Source organism: Odocoileus virginianus, chromosome 12 (genome assembly GCF_023699985.2).
Source record: "Odocoileus virginianus isolate 20LAN1187 ecotype Illinois chromosome 12, Ovbor_1.2, whole genome shotgun sequence".
Classification (NCBI taxonomy): domain Eukaryota; kingdom Metazoa; phylum Chordata; class Mammalia; order Artiodactyla; family Cervidae; genus Odocoileus; species Odocoileus virginianus.
In genome coordinates this window covers 57,792,747-57,813,646 of record NC_069685.1, presented here as the reverse complement: position 1 = coordinate 57,813,646, position 20,900 = coordinate 57,792,747, and the positions used below count along the sequence as shown (strand labels likewise).

The window sequence follows — 20,900 nt, the reverse complement described above, 5'->3', positions numbered from 1 at the left end:
CCAATAACTACAGGAGAGAGTCAGTAAAAGTCGCTCAGTTGTGTCCGACTCTTTGCGACCCCATGGACTATACAGTCCTTGGCATTCTCCAGGCCAGAATACTGGGGTGGGTAGCCTTTCCCTTCTCCAGGGGATCTTTCTGACCCAGGAATCGAACCAGGGTCTCCTGCACTGCAGGCGGATTCTTTACCAACTGAGAACTTATTAAACAGATCAGGCCTAGTTCTAAATATTTTACATATTTAATCGTCCTCATAATCCTAAGAAGAAAATACAATTACTATTCTCTTTTTACAGAAATCAAGGAATGGAGGGACCTGAGGCTCAGAGAAATCAAGCAACTTTCCTAAGGTTCAGTTCAGTTCAGTCGCTCAGTCGTATCCGACTCTTTGCGACCCCAACCTCTTTCCTAAGGTTACACAGCAGTATGCGGAACAACTATTTGAGGAATGAAATGAATGAAATTCGACTTCACAGCGCAGGAATGGAAATTGACGCTGTGGGAGCAGATAGGATCAATTTACTTTGAGCGCACAATGCACGCTCTAACGCCAAGATCTAAAGGAGCATGAGAAGGTCCTTTGGGAACAGCGCGGCGGAGGCTCCACAGAGCCACTGAACTGCCATGACCAGCCTCAGCGCAGAATGGAAGCAGGAAGTGGTGGCGGGCGTCGCGTGGGAGTGACGTCACGGAGGAGCCGGCGGCGAAGGGCGGGGGAGGAGGAGGAGGAGCGAACCGGGCTTGGGGGGCGGCTGCACAGTCTCCGGGCTCCTCAGGCCTTGAGGGGGGTCTGCGCGCGGCCGGCTGGCTCTGCCCCCCCGTCCGGTCCGGAGCGGGCCTCCCTCGGGCCAGCCCGATGTGACCGGGCCCAGCGGAGCCTGAGTAAGGAGCCGGTTCGTCGCGGAGCCGGAGGGCGGGAGGAACATGACATCGCGGAGGTGAGGAGCCCCGAGGGCCTGGCCCGGGCCTCGGCCCGGCCCCCGCCGCTTTCAGTCAGCTCCGCCCGGGAGGGGGCGGCCCGGCTGGGCTTCGGACTCCCGCCCGGGGTCGCGGGGCAGGCTCCATTCCAGCCCCCTAAGCCCTCCAGGGCCTCGGGGCTCGGCCCTAGCGCGCCCCCAACCCCTCGGGTCCTCATTCATTTCCTGCCTCCGCGGAGTTCCGGCTCCCGTAGCCCTGGGGATGCCCGTCAGGACGGGGGCAGGTAGAGGCGCCCGGGGAACCGCGGACGCTAGCGGCCCGGCTCGGCGCGCCGCATTCCTGACCCATTGCCTCATGAGAATTGCCTCATGGTGATTCCGAAATAACCCCGCTCACTTAGGGGAGGCTCCTTGGCCCGGGACGCGGGAGGGGAGAGGAGAGAGTTGCGCGAGGCCAGACCGATAGTCGAGCCTCTCTGGGTCACTCTGCGTCTTGCGCGCATTTGGGGGCTTTACTCAAACTTGACCACTTTGTATGCCTCTTTGCATCTTCTTCTCCCCCACCCCCCAACCCCTCACGTGCCAGAAATGGAAAAACTGACTGTATCTGCAGCTATTAGAAGTATTTCCTTCCTCTGCGATCTTCGCTTTGGGAGGTGGGAGGGAAGGGATCTGTATCTCTAGTTATTTTAATCCTTCACCACAACCTTAAAAGTCAGGTAACATTAATCACCCCCGTTTTACGGATGTGGAAACTGAGGCTTAGAAGAAACATACTGGTAAATGATAGGGTTTGAACCTAAGAGTCAGAAGGAAGATGAGTGAGTTAATGAGATCCTTGGAAAGTTCAGAGTAACCATACTACTAATTGCTAGCATTTATTTAGCTCTTACTGTATGCCAAACACATTTAATCCTTATTATAACCCTATCAGGTAGGTACTGTTATCCCGCTCTAAAGAGAGTAGATGAATTTACTTGCCTAGTAGTGCTAGTTCTAGTGTTAGTCGCTTAGTCGTGTCCGACTCTTGCCTAAGGTCACTCAAACAGTAAGTGGTGGAGACAGAACCCCACTGTTAATTACTAGTCTGCTATTATTTTGTAACTATTGCCAATCATTTGTAAGCCTTAATTTTGTTGTTAAATATTAGTATGATCGATTGTTTTCAGATAACGATCCTGCTATTTTGTATTGTCATTCTGTATAGGATTCACACTTAAGACCCATTTTTTTGGATAATAACAGTGTCCTGTTATGGTCATTGTCTTAGACATTTGGAAAACTCTTTCAAGCTGTTGGGGTTATTGACTGAGAAACTTTTCAAAACATTAGGACTGTCTTCTCAGAAATACACCTGCACATTATTCATTCGTGGGATGAAAAGAGAGAGAAAGGAGAAAACTGAAAACTTAAGCAGTGAGTGATTTGGACAGGTCTTCTGGCAAGTGCTTACAGATCTGGATAATGTATAATTGCATTTCAGCAGAACACTGTATAGCCTCAAATGTTCTAATTCTTTAGGGAGCATTTAAATAAAACAGTTGTCTATTCTTTAATCTGTCAAATAGTCATTGAGCCTTTTGTTCCTTGTGTCTGCTTTTCCAGACAAGTATGGATCTGCTTCTTTTAGGAGACAAAAAGTCTGGGGACTGGGGGTGGGGTAGGGGTTGGGTAGTAATAGACCCTACATTGTCCAACTTGTTAATTTAGAAGCCAGGAAGTGTGAGAAGAGCCAAAGCAGCAAGTGGTAAAGATGACAGTTTGAAATGAAGTAATTCCTCCTCTCCTCCTCCAGCCCTCCCATACTTGTTATGGGGAAGAGAAATATGTACCCCCTAAAAAGTCAAATTATGATTGTAATGCACGACTTCCCAGGTGGGTCAGTAGTTAAGAATTTACCTGCCAATGTAGGAGACTCAGGTTGGATACCTGGGTGGGAAAGATTCCTTGGAGAAGAAAATGGCAACCCTCTCCAGTAGTCTTGCCTGCGAAATCCTATGGACAGAGGAGCCTGGCTGTCTGCAGTCCATGGGGTTGCAAAAGAGTCAGAGATGATTTATTAACTAAACAATAACAACAACAACAATGCACCTAATTGGGGATTATTTATTATTAGTTTTCAGATCATAGGTCTTTTATTATTTTTAAACCAGTTTTATTGAGGTATAAGTGACATGCAACGAATTGTATATATTTAAGTGTACAATTTGATAAGTTTCCACACATGTATGCACTCAAGAAATGAGCAACACAATCAAGATAATGAATATATCCATCACCCCTGTGATGGCTCCTGGAACCCTTTATAATCCCTTCCTTGTTGCCAGGCAAACACTCTTCTGCTTTCTGTCACTATACATTAGTTTGCATTTCCTAGGATTTATACAAGTAGACTTTTGTGTGTGGCTTCTTATGCTCAGCAAAATTATATTGAGGTTCATCTATGTTGTTGTGTATGGCAAATAGTTCCTTTTTATCATTGATCAGTGATATTCCACTGTATGGCTGTACCATCATTCATTTTTCCATCCAGTTGCTGTTGGACATTTGTGTTGTTTCAGAGTTTGGCTTCACGAATAAAACTGCTCTGAATGTGTTCATGTGTTTACATGGATGGATACTTTCATTCCTCTTTGGTAAATCCTTAGCAGTGGTATGGCTGGATCACGTAGCAGATTGTGTGTGTGTGTGTGTGTGTGTGTGTGTGTGTGTGTGTGTGTATGTGTATATATATATATATTTAGGAGATATAATTAAAAAAAATTTATTGGAGTATAGTTGATTTACAATTTTTTTACTTTAAAAATTATTTATTTTTAATTGAAGGATAATTGCTTTACAGATTTTGTTGTTTTCTGTCAAACCTCAACATGAATCAGCCATAGGTGTACATATGTCCCCTCCCTCTTGAACCTTCCTCCCATCTCGCTTCCCATCCCACCCCTCTAGGTTGATACAGAGCCCCTGTTTGAGCAGATGTATATTTAATTTTTTCAGAAACTACCAAACTTTTTCAAAATGTTCCCACTGGCAGTGTATTAAGAATTACAGTTTCTCCACATCTTGGCCAACACTTGGTGTGGTCAGTTTTTAAATTTCAGTCATGTAAAGGTGTGTCATTGTAGTTTTTTCCTATATCAGCACTTTTTAATTTAATTTATTATTTATTATTACTTAATATTACTTATTATTACTTATTATTTAATATTTTAATGGAGGTATAATTGACATGTGACATATTAGTTTCAGGTGTATAGCATACTGATTTGATATTTATTGTAATTTTAATTTGTATTTTCCCTGGTGACTAATAATGTGGATCATTTTCTCATGTGTATCTCTTCTTTGGTGGCACATCTATTGATGAAATATTTTCCCTTTTAAAATTTATGTATAAAAAATAAAATTTACTTGTTTCTTTTCATATTGAAATTTGAGAGCTTTTTTTATTCTGGATACAGGTCTTTGATCAGAACTGCAAGCATTTTCTTTTAGTCTGTAGCTTGTCTTTTTTAAACAGTGTCTTAAACAGAAGGTTTAATTTTGATGAAGTTGAATTTATCAGTTAAAAAAAGTGGATCACGCTTTTGGTGTTATTCCTAAGAAATCTTTGCTTTAATCTAAGTCTCAAATGTTTTCTCCAAGTTTTAAAGTTTTAGGTTTGTGATCCACTTTGAGTTAACTTTTGTATGTGGTATGCTCTTCTTTGCATATGGGTGTTCAGTTGTTCTAGCACCACTTGTTGAAAAGACTGTCCATCTTTACTGAACTTGCACCTTTTTTGAAGATGAGTTGTCCTTTTATACATGGGTCTATTTCTGGACTCTCTTCTGTTCTATTGATCTATTTGTCTTTATGCCAATACCACATGATCTTGATCATTGTAGCTTTATATCAAGTCTTGAAATCGGATAGTGTCTTCACACTGTTCTTTTTCAAATGACATTTAACCTCAGAATTAATACATTCACCAAGTAGTTATTGAACCAGGCAAGATGGGGCAATAAAGTAGGCAAAGATTGCTGTTCTCATGACTGAGAGAGAATGTGAACAAACCCATGAATAAATAAGACTATTACAGGTAGTAATAACTTCTGGGAGGCCAAAAAAAGCAAATGTGGAGAATGTGGTTAGTTTTGATGATGGGTTTAGGAAAAGTCTCTGAGGAGGTGATCATAGGAGCTGACTCCTCAGTGACTAATATTCTGAATTTTGTATAGCTTAGTTATCAAACTAATCTTTTTTGGTTCATGGATTTAGAGTCTCTATGCATTCAGTAATTAAAATGTCATATTCAGTATGCTGATGCCTCTCAGCATCACAGGTAGGGAAAAGAAGGCATGAGCAATTAAATGACAAGCCCCACCCCCTGCCATGGGCTCCGCAGTAGAGTATCCGCCTGCCAATGTAGGAGATGAAGCTTGGATCCCTGGGTTGGGAAGATTCCCTGGAGAAGGAAATGGCAACCCACTGCAGTATGCTTGCCTGGGAAGTCCTATGGACAGAGGGGCCTGGCAGTCCACGGGCTCGCAAAGAGTCAGACATGGCTTAGCCACTAAACAGCAACCACCCCAGGTAATAGAGTGATGGCAGTTCTGTGTTTAGATTTTGAGATTGCTTGGCTGCTCTACTCTGCCTCGCCCAGCTGACCAAACAGGTTATATCCTTCAGCATCTGGTACATCTTTGGCGTTTGCTTTTGTTCCTCTGGGAGAGACTGTCTGATGACTTGTACTGAGAGGGGCAGAAAATTTAGCTTGTTCTCTAACTCTAGGCTTTTGGTTTATCTGTTGCAGGTCAAGTACATTTTGTCCCAGGCTCTCCCTGGTGGCCATGTTTGTTTATCTCCTGTGGGAGTCAATAAACTTGCCTTACTGAAAAATAACAGCTCTGTGTCTTTCCAGTTGAAACTGGTTGTCTTTGCTAACATCCTGTCCCGAGCTCGGGTGTTTGTCAGAGCTGCTCAAATGCAAGGCCCACTGCTAAGATTACTTACCCTTCTTGCACGTGGTCAATGTGGTGACTGTTGGAGAGTCACACGAGATCTGGAAAAGCAGAGCCAACCCTTGTTTGTAATTATTATAGTGGGCCTTGGTGTACTTTGTTAGGCAGCAGCAGAACAATAGAAGACACTGTGCTTATTCCTTTTTCCCTTTGGGAAACACAGACAGCACTTGCCCTCCAATGCTGCCCTTTTTAAGGAAGGGGAAGACAAATACTGATGTTTGGTAGGTTCTGTGGCAGTTGTGAACTGCAGCCAAGGGTTTGAGACCCACCCTGAAATGGATTCAAGCACCCTAAAATAGCAGCCCAGTTCACTACTGAGTTTTGGAGGGTGATGTGCATTTAGCAAACTCTTGGCAGTGCTGAAATATGAAAGACACAGTTCATGTTTTCAAGTAGCATTGACTTTAGAGGGAGACAGACTTGTAGGCCAACATCGAATGAGTTTGATGAAAGTAGTACCAAACAAAACTGAAATTTGTCAGTATAGAGCGTACTGTTTAGAATACACACATACTTGTGTACTGATGTACACATTCACACACACTGTATATGTCTGTTTATATACACATACCTGTACCGACATGCAATATGTTTATTTTAAAAATAGTAGACTATAGATCCAAGCCTTTGTCATTCCACTAACCCACTCTAATGGAACCTTGATCTATTCATTCACGAATGTGGGATTTAACTTGTTATCAGGGGATTGCTATGTATGGGGTCACTGTACTAGGCATTGGGTTTCCAGGTTTTAAGGAAACAGTGTGAAAGTGCTGAGGTGGGGAGTTTTCAGAGTGCTTGAAGGACAGACAGGAGCACGTGGTGGAGCTGACACTGGGGCTGTAGGTGGGGACTAGACCACTCGGGGATTATTAAGGTCCTCAGTATCACGTGGACCACAGAGAGGAGTTTGGATTGTATTTTAAGAGCAGGGCAAACCCATAGAAGGATGTGATCCGGGAGTGGCATGAACTGATCTATTTAAAAATATCCCTCTAGCTGCTGTTAAGGGAGGGTTATAAGAGGCTCGAGTAGACCCTGGGAGAGCAGACAAACAAGAGAGAGACTTCGAACAGGGTAGACGCCATTTGTGGAAAGATTTTTGGAGGCAGTTTTCAATGCCTTGTCCTCAGAGCAGAGATGCTGACCAATGAAACTCCGTGAAAAGATAATGATCCATTAAGCCGTAGCTCTTTACTACCGTTGAGAAGCTGCCTTAACTTTTTTCTAGCCTCTGTTACCTAGAGTCCTTTTCCCCATCGACTACCCCTCCTCATGACTCATCCTTTTCCCCGTAGAAAATTATTTAATTGGAAAAGAAGAATATTCTTGTAATCTGCCGAAAGTACCAGACTCTAAGCTTTCTCCCCAAGGACAAAGATGATGATTTTTCTGGAGCAGCGGGTAAGAAAGCCATACCCAGTATTACTTTATATTTAGGCAAGAAACTGAAATTAGACTTTGGATCCCTAGTTTAAACTCCCTTCTTAGCATAGCAGCCTTGAGAATAAGTTCCTGAAATTAACAGCCTGCTCGACTGTTTCCCCACATCACTAGGGGGAAGGGGACGCATGGATAAAATAATCAGCATCATTGTATTTTATTTTTGGCTCATCAGCGTTTTCTTTTTTAAACTCACTTGACATAAAGAAGAGCCTGGTCTCAGTGAGCTACGGCTTTGTAGAATCTGTGTTCAGTAATAAGAGATTTACATTTTTGGTATGATTTCCCGGCAAGTAGTTTGGGTTAGTAAACTCTCCTGGAGGTGGGGGATTATGTCTTTCCTTTCTTCAAGCCCACTCAGCACAGGGCTGATTTGTTTCACACATTGATTGGAGGCTCTTTTTTCACAAGCATTGGGGTTGTGTGAGTGTGTATATGTTTTCAGCTCATTCTTCGAGATGGGTGGTACCCACCTGGGCCATGTTATAACCTGAGAATCTTAATAAATAATAGTGCCACAGAATAAGAGAACAAACTTATCAGGGGGAAGGATGGGGAAAGGGATAGTTAGGGTGTTTGAGTTCGACATGTACACACTGTTACGTTTAAAGTGGATAACCAACAAGGACCTGCTGCACTGCACAGGGAACTCTGCACAATGTTATGTTGCAGCCTGGATGGGAGGGGAATTTGGGGCAGAATGGATGCATGTATATGTATGGCTTAGTCCCTTTGGTATCTACCTGAAACTATCACAACATTGTTAATTGGCTATACCCAATATAAAATTTAAAAAAAAAGTTTTAAAAAAAAATAGGCAGTGCCAGAGGATGACCAATTAGGAGGGGTTGTCAAGCACCTGCAGGTTTGTGAGAGTTACAGTGTACAAGAGGAGAATGCTCATTCCCTGGTGGCCCAGTGGTTAAGACTCTGTACTTCCACTGCAGGGGGCATCAGTTCGATCCCTGGTCAGGGAACTAAGATCCAGCATGCCTTGTGGCAGGGCATTGAGAAAAAAATAAAGAAGAGAAGGCTTTTCCCCTCTTCTCCATGTGACTTTCTTCCCTGTCCCCTTCCTCTCTGGCTTTTCTCCTCCCTGGTTTTTCTTCATTCCCCAAAATTAACTCAGGCATCCATCCTTCACCAAGTGCCTATGGTAGACGTTAGGCAGACTGAAATTTATCTGTTTCTTCTCATCTTTTATGGACCTACCTTATTGATAAACCCAAATGCCCTTTTCCCCTCCTTTGAGGTAACATAGATAAATTTACATGATTTGGGTAGACTAACCTCTGCTGTTTGAATTCACATGAAGCAGAAGATGGGGGCAGGATTTAGAAGATGTGTGGCCTCAGTACCTAACATTACAAGTGTTTCTGTCATCCTTGAGGCCAGCTCTGTAATCTAATATTAAACCTGTTAACTTCACAATTCTTTGGCTTCCCTCAAGGCTCAGTGGTAAAGAACCCGCCTACCAGTGCAACAGATGTGAGAGACATAGGTTCAGTCCCTGGGTTGGGAAGATCCCCTGGAGAAAGACATGGCAACCCACTCCAGTATGCCTGGAGGATCCCCATGGACAGAGGAGTCTGGTGGGCTACAGTCCGTAGGGTCGCCCACAGTTAGACACGACTGAAGTGACTTAGCACACGCATATCCTTTACTCTGACTAAGATCTCAGGGATTGAATGAACTCTTAACTGCTCTGTGTTAGAGGTGAGCGTTTGTGAATCACAAAATTGCTAGTCGTTGAACTACAAATATTAAACATGCAATTGGGGAAAAGTTTCTGGTAAATACAATACTTTTTGAAAAGCATAGCTCAGGAAGGAGAGTTTACAATGTATCAAAACTCAAGTGGGTGGATTATGTTGTAGAACTTTCAGTTTCTAATTATACACCGTTCGAAATAACGTGGGGACAGCCCCTGGGCCGTGAAGTTCAGTTTTTGCAAAGACAGTGTAACATAAATGATTCATATGTCAAAATGGGTCATGTGAAACTAACATAATTATGCAAGAGAAGAATCTATCTGCGTGTCTTTCACCAAAAATAATAATGATAACAACAGCGATAACCAGTGTTTGTTAAGCCCTTACTCTGTCTAGCCTTCGTGCTAAATGCTGGTTACTGAGTTTCCCCTGTAAACATTACTCTCCTCTGTTCCCTGTTAATAACATGATAGGCGTAATTAGAACTTGGCAATGAAGCAATAATAGTTTGTTTAATAAAGGGGTAAAGAGACCACTTGCTTTTTCTCCTGTGCCAGTCTACCTGATGAGTGTCCGTGGTGGTTACCTAGCCCACCTTCAGCAGCGAAAGTCACTTTTATAATGTCTCTCAGCCTCAGCAGGATACTCTACATAAATGTTGTGTTTTTAAAATATACAAAGGTGGGAACACATGGTTATGAATGAAGACTATCTAGACTCAGAGTCCTGCTCTAGAAATTTTTAGAAATAAATAACAGTGTAAAGGCTAAAAATTTGATTTCTGGAGCCTACACTGTATGCTGGCCCCATGGAAAACAGTCAGTAAATGTGGCCACAGTTTTTTAAAAGTATGTATTTATTATTTATTTTTATTTTTGGCTGCTGGGTCTTTGTTGCTGTGTGTGGGCTTTCTCTAGTGGCGGGGAGGGGGGGCACTCTCTAGATGCAATACACAGGCTTCTCATTGTGGTGGCTTCTCTTATTTTGGAGCACGGGCCTTAGGATGCGTGGGCTTATTTGCCTCCGTGGCATGTGGGACCTTCCTGGATCAGAGATCGAACCCATGTCCCCTACATTGCAAGGCGGATTCTTAACCACTGGACCACCAAGTGGCCACAGTTTTAACCATCCATAATAAATAATAGCCAGTAAATTATTTTTTTCCTTGCTGTCAGAGCTAGTTCATAATTGAGGAGAAAAAAATGTATGTAATAATATGAGCATGGAGAAATCTTTTCTGTTTTATAATTTTCAACTTTTTATTTAAATCTGAAATATTTGTAGGGGAGAGAGACTCAAAAGGGAGGGGATATATATATAAAATTATGGCTTCCCTGGTGACTCAGATGGTAAAGAATCCACCTGCAATGCAGGAGACCTGGGTTTGATCCCTGGGTCAGGAATATCCCCAGGAGAAGGAAATGGCAACCCATTCCAGTATTCTTGCCTCGGAAATCTCATGGACAGAGGAGCCTGGTGGGCTACAGTCCATGAGGTTGCGAAGAGTTGGGCATGACTGAGTGACTAACGCTTTTCATGACTTGATTTGTGTTATTGTACCTCAGAAAAAAAGCACAACATTATAAAGCAGTTTTCCACCAATTAAAAAATATTATTAGGGGTAAAAATGTAATTATGCCTTCTCTGTCTTCATACTCTTTCCTGATGTAAATTCTCATCTCTGTCTTTTTTTAAATCTCTGTCTTATTTACTTTTTTCTTCCAGTCACCCCGTCTTTTTAGTACCTATTGTGAAGGGTCCTGTTAAAATCTGTGCCTTTATTGTACGTATTTTATTCTGACCTAAAACAAAATTCTTAGTTCCCAAGGTGAAAGTCCTTAGAGTTTTTTTCTGTGCTAAGCACTTTGTGTTATTAATTTACTTCAAGCTCACAACAACTTGCTGTGAGTTAAGTTTTTCTAAACATAGCAAGAAACCCAGAAGCCATAAAGGAACAAGCTGATAAATTTAACCACGCCAAGATGGATTTCTTTGGGGCAAAAAAATTAACCACAAGTGAGTAAAAAAGGAAAAATGCTAAGACAAATGTTGTCACACATATAATAAAGGATCATTTTTCTGGTTCTATCAAGAGCCCCATTAAATGAGTAAGAAAAAAAATCCAATAGAAAATGAACAATGGCAAGCTGACAACTTACAGAAAAGGAAAAAAAAATATGGTCTGAAAACATGAAAAATTGCTCAGTTTCACACAGAAATGCAAAGTAGAATGGTACCATTTTCCATGACTCAGATGAAAAAGTTTGGTAATATATGTATTATTGGCAAAGCTGGGAGAAAACAGGGACTTTCACACTCATTTCATGGGAGTTGAAACTGTTACCTTCTTTTGAGTGCAGTTTGGCAGATTTGTCAGGGTTAAGAAAACACTCTTGTTAAAGCAGTTTTATTTCTAAAATTTTAATTTACAAACATACTTGTAAATGTGTATAAAGATAATTATAAAGGGTATATGCTGTATTATTTGTATTAACAAAAATCTAGGAATAATATAAATGTCCTTTAATAGGGATTAAATTATGAATAATATATTCTTATAATGGAATAATGTATAGCCATTAAAAAGAATAGAAAGATCATGTGGAAAGATCTTTGTGTTGTAGTAAATGAAAAAATTGGGGTGTAGATCAGGATTCCATTTGTGTGTGTGTTCACATAGCCTGGCATGGAGTATGCACCGTGCACATGTACGTAAGTGTGTGTGTTTGTGTGTGTGTATACAAATATATTTATATATATACACATATAATATATATATATGTGCATGAGACGTTTCTCAGTGTTACAGGAAACTTGTTAATTGCAGTTACTTTTGACGAACACAGCTGGGAGTACATGGAACCTTGGGCTTTTTCTCTCAATTTATCTGTGCTGTTTTAATAAATAAATTTTAAAAGGTTTTAGAAAGTTTTAAGTGTGTGTGCTCAGCAGGATCCTAGAGGACGTCGACTCTATACAAAATTAGAGCCGCCTAAAGTAGCTGGCTGAGATAAGGAAAGATGAAACAGGAATGAAAAACAGGATAACCAAATAAAAAGATCTTGCTAGAAGCAAGAAAACAATGCTCTTGAGGCAGCCCTCCCCGTGGTGAGGTTGAGGGCAAACCCGAGAAATTCTTCTAAGAACCTGTTTTTGAAAAACAAAGAGGAGGTAACAGTGGTGACCATAAGGGAACAGATCTCCCATAGGTGGTGGGGGTCCAGGCTGGGTGACCAGTGTAAGTGAAATAACCGCTGAGCTTGCAGTATGCTTCCACAGAGGGGAGACAAAGTGGTTTTTCCCTTCATTCACCTCAGTAACCTAAGAATTGTAGGTTTAAGGATTTTTCAAATACTGTGATATAACCATCGTTATAATTTAAAAATAATTAGAATCTTCTTTGAATCAGGAACAAGGTATCTGCTTTCCATATCACTGAAGTAGCTTTCTTTATCTGATATAGATATCACTGTTATATTTGCTTCATGAAAGGAAGTGGTGCATTTTCTTTTCCTTTTGCTTCTCTGGAATAATTTATAGAGCATTGGAATGATATGGTCTTTGAAAGTCTGATAGAATTCCATTTTGAAACCAAAAAAATAAAAAGCCTGGTGCTTTTCTGTGGGGTAGTTTTAAAATTTTTCTGTTTTTATATAGAAATTGGTTTGCCTGCAGTTTTGGCAGTCTGTATTTCCTTAGAAAATTATTCACTTTATCTGGATTTTCTAATTTATTTGCACACCAGTTTGCAAAGTAGTTTCTTAAAAAATTCTTCTTTTTCAGTGGTTATGGTTATTTCCCCCTTGTCATTTCTTATTTTGTGTATTTGTGATTTTTTTTCTTGTTTTTGTACTCCTGAATAAGTTAACTAGTGGTTTGTCTATTTTGTTAATTTTAAGAAGCAGGATTTTTATTAATTACATCTGCTACCTTTTCGTTTTCTTTGATTTTTGCTTTTATCATTATAAAATATGTTTCCTTCCTTGTGGTATACTTTGGCCTTTTTTTGGGGGGGGTGGAACTTTGGTTTTTTTATTATTGTTAGTGTTTGTGTAGTGAATTTTCCACTGATCACTCCATTAGCCGTATGCTATAAATATTGATACATAGTGTTTTTGTGGGCATTATTTCTTACAAATTGTGTAATTTGAGCTTATATTTCACCCTTTAGCCAATAGTTATTTAATGGAAGGTTTTAAAATTCCCAGGTAGAGGGGCCTTTCAGTGTTTTGCTTTTGTTAGTAGAATTTGGTTTTACTGTTTTATGATATTGCATTTGGTAATACTTTTTTCTCTTTATATATATACATATATTATTGAAATATAGTTGACTTACAGTGCCTCAGGTGCACAGCACAGTGATTCAGTTATATATATACACATATACTATTTTTCAGATTCTTTCCATTATAGGTTACTATAAGATACTGACTATAGTTCCCTGTGCTATACAGTAAACTTTTGTTGTTTGTTGCATATTTATTTTTTTATTAGAAATCTAGCATTCTATTCATACTACATCAAACAAGTAGAATCAAAATGTCATAAACTTTTTAGCTAGGCAAAAATTTATAAGTTTTCTAAAATACATATATTATACATGTATATATAGACATGTAATATGTCTGTAGTACATATATGGCTATATATGAAAAAATGGAAAACAGACTAAATAAAATGGGAGCACTGATTATGAAATAGATAATGTGAAACAAACTAGATAAAAGAAGATCTTTGTGTAGTCCAGTTGCTTTGAAACATGGCTGCTCATTAGAAACACATCTGGAGAAAAAAAGCAATACCTGGGCATTTATATTTTTCAAAGAATTCTAAGATAATTCTAATAAAATCTGATCTGGATTTTAAAAAGTGACACAGGTTTTTCTATTAAATGGTAGTTTTGGTGATATAGAATTCTATTATATTCTGTTGACCAATCATGATACAGTGGTATTAAGTTGTAATACTTCTATTTTATAGGAGTTACTGTTTTGTTTTCTTTGTGACCTAATATATCTGATCAGTTTTTATGAAAATTCTCTAGGCACTAGGGAAGAATATATGACTATTATCAAGGTGTGGAGTTCAACATATGCACAATATATCTACCATATTGTTTATGTTGTTTAGATTTTCTCTTACCTATTTTCTTAGTCTATTTTATTTTGTATTGGATGTGGACTATTAAAGTCTCCTATTATTAGTGTGTTTCCTTGCATCTCCTGTAGTTTTTGCTCCATAAAGGTGATTGTACATAAATATTCATAGATTTGTTGTTTGTTAGTTTTTTCAATAGATAGCAACCTCATCTACATTTATTGTTATGATTGATAGGTTTGGTATCAATTCTATCATAATATTTTATACTTACAGTTGACCCTTGAACAACACAAGTTTGAACTGCACAGGTCTACTTAAACACAGATTTTCCTCAATAAGTATGTACTACAGTACAACACAATCTGCAGCTGGTTGAAATCATGTCTTTGGAAGCAGAACAGTGGATATGGACGGCTGTCTATAAAGTTAAATATGGATTTTCAACCGTGTAAGGATCAGTGTCTCTAACCCCCAAGTTTTTCAGGGGTCCGCTGTATGTATAGTGGTTCCTTGCGTTGTTTCTCTCAAAATGTGTGTGTGTGTGTGTGTTTATGTATGTATGTATAATTTTTTTCTAAGATGTGTATTTAAAAGTTTTTTGTTGAAAATAGTTTTTTGGAAGGTTTGTGTCTTTCTTCTTAATTCTACTACTTATCCCCTCTGTTTGGTTATTTAACTTTCATTATCAGGCTTATCAGATTTTTTCATTATCTTTAAATACCCATTTGTTGCCTATTGCCTACATAGCAGTGGGACTTCCCTGGTAGCTCAACTGGTAAAGAATCTGCCTGCAATGCAGGAGACTCTGGTTTGATTCCTGGATTGGGAAGGTCTGTGGTAGAAGGAATAGGCTACCTACTTTGGTTTTCTTGCCTGGAGAATTCCATGGACAGAGGAGTCTGGAAGGCTATAGTCCCTGGGGTCAGAAAAGAGTTGGACATGACTGAGTGATTTTCACTATAGAGCAATGAGGTTTTTATTTTGGCGGTGTTGGGTCTTAGTTGTGGTTCTGGGGAATCTTTCCTGGCAACACACAGACTGTTTAGCTGTGAAGATCAAGAGGGCTCTTGTGGGATCCTAGTTCCCCAACAATGAGGTTTTTATTGTTTTCCCTTTCCCATTTTCTAGTTGTAGTATTTCTACTGTGTGACAATATGTAACTACTGTACATTAGTCTTCTACTCTCATTCCCATCTTTGTTTTAGTTGTCCATATACACTTACAGATTATTAAATGCCCACTGTCAGTTATTTTGTCAGTGTTGCTTGTTACCATTTGCTTAGATGAAGTTTATCCTCTAGGAGATTCATCAGGAAAGACTGATATGTGCAGCATTCCCTTAGTTCTTGTATGTTTTTTTCTATAACCTTGATAGTTGAAGGATAACTTGGCTGGATATAAAATTCTTGGTTTACACTTTTCTTTTCATTGAGTTATTGAAAAATTCTTGTTCATTTGTCAACTTGCTGTATATGTTGACTTTGAAAAGTTGGATGCTAGTCTCATTTGTTTCCTGTAGCAAGTTATTTGATTTTACTGCAGGCATTGATTTTACTCCAGTACTCTTGCCTGGAGAATCCCATGGACAGAGGAGTCTGGTAGGCTACAGTCCATGGGGTCGCTAAGAGTCGGACATGACTGAGCGACTTCACTTTCACTTTTCACTTTCATGGATTGGAGAAGGAAATGGCAACCCACTCCAGTATTCTTGCCTGGAGAATCCCAGGGACGGAGGAACCTGTTGGGCTGCTGTCTGTGGGGTTGCACAGAGTCGGACATGACTGACGTGACTTAGCAGCAGCAGCAGCAGCAGCAGCAGCAGGCATTGAAGATTTTTTTTCACATTTGTCTTTAAAGTGTAATAGTTTCATTAGAACAAGTGTCTGAGTGATTGTTCTGGGCTAATTTTCCTAAATACCTGGTGAAACTTTTCAGTGTATATATTCACATCTTATTTATTGTCTCAATTTATTTTTTAAAAATTTAATATATTTATTTAATTATTTATTTTTGGCCGCAGGTCTTTGTTGCTTTGCAGGCTTTTCTCTAGTTGCAGTGAGCTGGGGCTATTCTCCAGTTGCGGTTCCTGGACTTCTCCTTGTGATGGCTTCTCTTGTTGCAGAGCACGCGCTCTGCCGCACGCGGACTTCAGCAGCTGTGACACGTGGGCTCAGTCGCTGTGGCTTTAGAGCTCAGGCTCAATAGTTGTGGCACATGGTCCTAGCTGCTCTGCAGCATGTAGGGTTTTCCTAGATCACGGATCAAACCCGTGTCTCCTGCATTAGCAGGATTCTTTACCACTAGGCCACCTTGGAAGGCCCTCAGTTTAGTTTTAGATATTAGTTCTGTTCTATTGCATGTTTTTTTTTTTTTTTCGGTTATATGTGTGTTCCCCCACTCAGCTTCAGACTATCACATCAAGTAATATGTTGTTTTGTAGCCAAAAGCAAAAGAGATTTGACATTCTAACTGGCTTATATAGGTAGAATATTAATGTAAAATTTTCACTGTACTTTTTGAAAAGTTATAAGTAACTGGATACCCTCTGTTATTGCTTTTTGATTCCCTAGGGCTGTGGGGACTCAGGTGGGAACCACAGATCAAAGAAATCGTGAGCAAGGTTAAAAAGAAAAAAAAGAGTTTAGTAATCATGCTGTATGCTAAAGTATGGGATGTTGGGATGATAGGTATATATAACTTGAGGTTGAGTTTTCCTGGGGCAAAATTCCATCTTGATCTTTCGACAGGCTCTCAGAGGGAGTAAAAAGCCAACTAATACATACGTATGTTTTTCACCTGAGCCCTGTGATTTTTCTCTGGGACAATCAGAGTGATGTTTAGACTTCCCCCCAAATGCTCGGGAGATACAATAGGAAAAATTAAAAAGAAAATAAATTTCAGTTAATGTAAATAACAGGAATGTTGGTAGGCTATGTCAGAATTCTTGCCTTTTCTGATTATTCCTTGTCAGAACAGTCTTTTTTTTTTTCCATTTATTTTTATTAGTTGGAGGCTAATTACTTTACAATATTGTAGTGGTTTTTGTCATACATTGATATGAATCAGCCATGGATTTACATGTTAGAACAGTCTTATATTTATTATTATGATTGTCAATAATAATATCTTAACTTTAGTGCATAATATATACCAGACTCTCAGATGACTAACCATCTCATATTTAGCACATGCCAAATCCAACACCTGAGTTTCCTCTCCCCACCCTTTCCCCCGTCTGGTACACAGTACCTCCAACCTTCTACTTACCCAGACCTGAAACCCAGGCATCTTTCTTACTCGCTTCTTTTTTTCCCATCTCATTTGTTAATAAGGAAATCCTGTTGGCTACCTTTAGACTATTCCCAGTTGGACTGTTTATCACTGCTCCTTCTGCCACCTTGTCCTTGGTACCATCATCTCTTGCGTGGATTATCACAGTAGCTTATTTAACTGATCTGTATGCTTCTGTCCTTGCATGATAGCTTGAAGGATGATTTAAAAATATAAGTCAGGGACTTCACTGGTGGTCCAGTGGCCAAGACTCTGCTCCCAAGGTAGGGGGCCTGGGTTCAATCCCTGGTCAGGGAACTAGATCCCACATGCTGCAACTAAAAATTCTGTGTGCTTCAACTAAAGATCCTGCATGTCACAGTGAATGTTGATGATTCTTCATGCTGCAACTAAGACGCTGCACAGCCAAATAAATAAATTAAAAAAAAGAATGTAAGATCATGTTGCTTCTCTGCCTAAAAACCTTGTAGTCCTTTTCCATTTCACAAAAAAATAAAAGCTGAAGTTTTTACAGTGACCTCCAAGGCCCTCCCTCACCTGGCTTTTCATTCCTGGCCTCATCTCCTTCCCCTCTGACCCTGTCTGTTCCGTCCCAAGCACACTGTCCTCTTGAGTGCTTGAACAGGTCAAAACGGTCTGCCCCATGCCCTTTCCTTGTTCCTCCCTCCGCCTGCTGTGCTCCTGTCTTACATGGCTGCGTGTTACTGCCTTGCTTCTTCCAGATCTGATCAAATATTCCCTTATGGCTGAGGCCGTCCCCAACCGCCCTGTATAAATAGCATCCATTTCAGCCCCAGTCCCACCTACTGCGCCAGCAGGACACCAGGTCCCTACTGTGGGGAAGACGAGGAGGCAGTGATCAAAGAGAGTTGGGGAAAAGGGTTGTGTTGGTGTTTTTATTTGCTGCTCTTCTCATTGGCATTTTAGCTGCAGTGGTGTGGAAGGCAGTGCTTTGTTTTTCATTGCTCTTTTTCTCTCTCTCTCAAGATGGTTTCACCCAAATATCACTGGCGTGGAGGCAGAAAACCTACTGTTGACAAGAGGAGTTGATGGCAGTTTTTTGGCGAGGCCCAGTAAAAGCAACCCTGGAGACTTCACACTTTCCGTTAGGTAAGTTGGAAGAACAAGAGCACATCCTGAGAGTGCCTGCCAGGTGGGAAATGTTAAGACCACATTTGGACAACCTGCTACCCTCATTTAGAGTCTGAAGACCTGTCTGCAGCCCTGTGAGTGAGGCTTTGCCAGTGCCCTGGTCCCCTGATCAGGGTGATTCAGGTCTGCTTGTGGGGTTTCAGGACATGGCCTCCTGAGAGTGAGCGGATTAGGGAGTCAGCAGAAGGGGCCTGAAAAGTGGGCTTTTCTTCTCTCTTGAGGGACCACATAAGGATGAGTTGGAGCAGAGCATAAGTTCTTAAATTGAGCCTGATTTGATCCCGATGTAATCCCAAACAAGGCACAGTTCTGGTTCCACACATCCTGAATCTGGTTCCCTGCATTTTTCCTTTCTCTTCTGGTGATTACTGAATGGGGGAGAAAAAAAAAACCTCTTGAAGTATTTCTTCAAATAGACTCACAGACATGGCAAACAAGAGTAAGGTTACCAAAGGGGGACGTGGTGGTGGTGGGGGTCTGGGATTAACAGATACACACTATATTATACATAGTGTAGGTAACAAAGACCTACTGTATAGCCCAGGGAACTGTACCCAGTATCTTGTAGTGTTCTATAAGGGAAAAGAATCTGAAAAAAAAAAAAACGTGTACCTAACTGAACCGCTTTGCTGCACACCTGAAACTAACACAACATTGTGAATCAGCTACACTTCGAGTAAAAAGAAAAAGAAAGAAGAGTTTCTTCAGATCACTTTTCTTTTTCAAGAAATAAAGCATCACTGAGGAAGTTGTGGGGCTGTTTGTTCCCCTGCCCAGTCCCATTCCCCTCGCTCTTTCCTCAGAGGAAACCACCATCAGGAGGCTGGCATATCTCCTTCCTGAACATGTTTTTATACTCGCACTGCATTTGTCCTATGTGTGAATGATATGAAGTTGGTTTGTGTGTTTTTAGAATTCATATCCCTGGCTTTATAACGTATGTATACTGCGACTTCCTTGAAATTTTTTTTTTTTTAAATTCTGTGCTGGGACATATAGATGTAATTATCAATTTTAATGGCTGTATAATACTTGAATGGTGTGAATATACCACAGTTTATCCCATCCCCTGTTGTTGGACACTGAATTATCTTTACTATGTTTAAAATTGTTTTGAACAGTGTGGCCAACCCATCCTGTTGCATGTCTCTTTGAGCCCACATGGGAGAGTTTTTTTCTTGAAATTGACTTTCTCTTATATACTCACTCTGCTTGTTCTAGCTCATTCCAGGAGCCAGATCCGAACTTCTCTATGAATTTTCTTTTGTTGTTATCACTTTTAAATAAAAAAGTAAGGAAAATGTGCTCTGAGGGTTTATCTAGGACCCTTTTGGGACTTGAGAAGTCCCTTTTAGATGGGTATTAGTTTCTCAAGGAGCCTGTGTTAGCTTTTACTTCTGTTTTGCTACCAGGAGTGGGCAGAAGCCTTTGTGAGTTTTCGGGCCTTGTCCTAGCACAGACCTCTAACCTACAGTTGAGTGACATTTGACTTACAAGAGTTTGGATGGAGATTATAATAATGACAATGAGGAGGAGGAAGAGGAGGATGATAGCAAACATTACTGAGGACTTGACACATTCCAGACCATTTTGCTAAACACTTGCTGTGTTTCATTTTATTTAATCTCTCCAATAACCTAAGAATAAATACCATTTTATTAAGTCCTAAGTCCTAAGAATAAATACCACTATCTCCAGCTTTGAGGTGAGTAAGCTGAAGCTCAAAGGTCAAGTTAGAAAGCTGGTCTTGTACCTAGTAAGCAGCAGAGCTAGGACTATGAAACTGGTGAGGATTTTTTTAAAAAATTTATTTTTCCTCAGGTTTTTATTCTGAGCAATTGCAGGTCTATCAGAAAGTCAAAAGATGAATATAGTGAACACCCACATTCTCTTTACCTGTTATTATAACATTTCACTATGTTTGCTCTTTCTTTTTATGAGTGTGTCTTTGTGTATACTCCTTCTGCCAAACTTTTTGAAAATAAGTTGCAAATGTCAAGATGCTTATTTTTAACCTCTAAATTTTGTTAGTTCAGTGTGCATGTCCTATTAACAAGGACATCCTGTATAATTACAATATCATTATTATTATATATGAGAAATTTTAACATTGATTCAATATTATGTAACATACAGTCCCTGTTCAAATTTCTCTCGTCATTTCAATAGTGGCTTTTGAAGCCATCCCATTATGTCACATCAGAAAGCATAGAATATCTGTTTGTCTTATCTTTTGGTGTTTGTGCTCCTGGAGTGTTACTGCTTCTGGGGAGTAAAT

General features: G+C 40.1%; 1 protein-coding gene across 2 annotated transcripts in view; it reads left to right on the top strand.

Moving 5' to 3' along the window:
* The first annotated feature begins 715 nt into the window (after nucleotides 1–715).
* The window catches only part of PTPN11 (protein tyrosine phosphatase non-receptor type 11), a 64,416-nt gene continuing 44,231 nt past the window's right edge, over nucleotides 716–20,900 (top strand). The window contains exons 1-2 of one of the 2 annotated variants that reach the window (XM_070475358.1): nucleotides 716–939; nucleotides 18,458–18,580. In XM_070475358.1, coding sequence (XP_070331459.1) covers nucleotides 926–939; nucleotides 18,458–18,580 — 137 coding nt within the window. In that variant the 5' untranslated portion in view covers nucleotides 716–925. The remainder of the gene's footprint in view (nucleotides 940–18,457; nucleotides 18,581–20,900) is intronic. The other variant, XM_020904190.2, reaches the window with a different exon arrangement.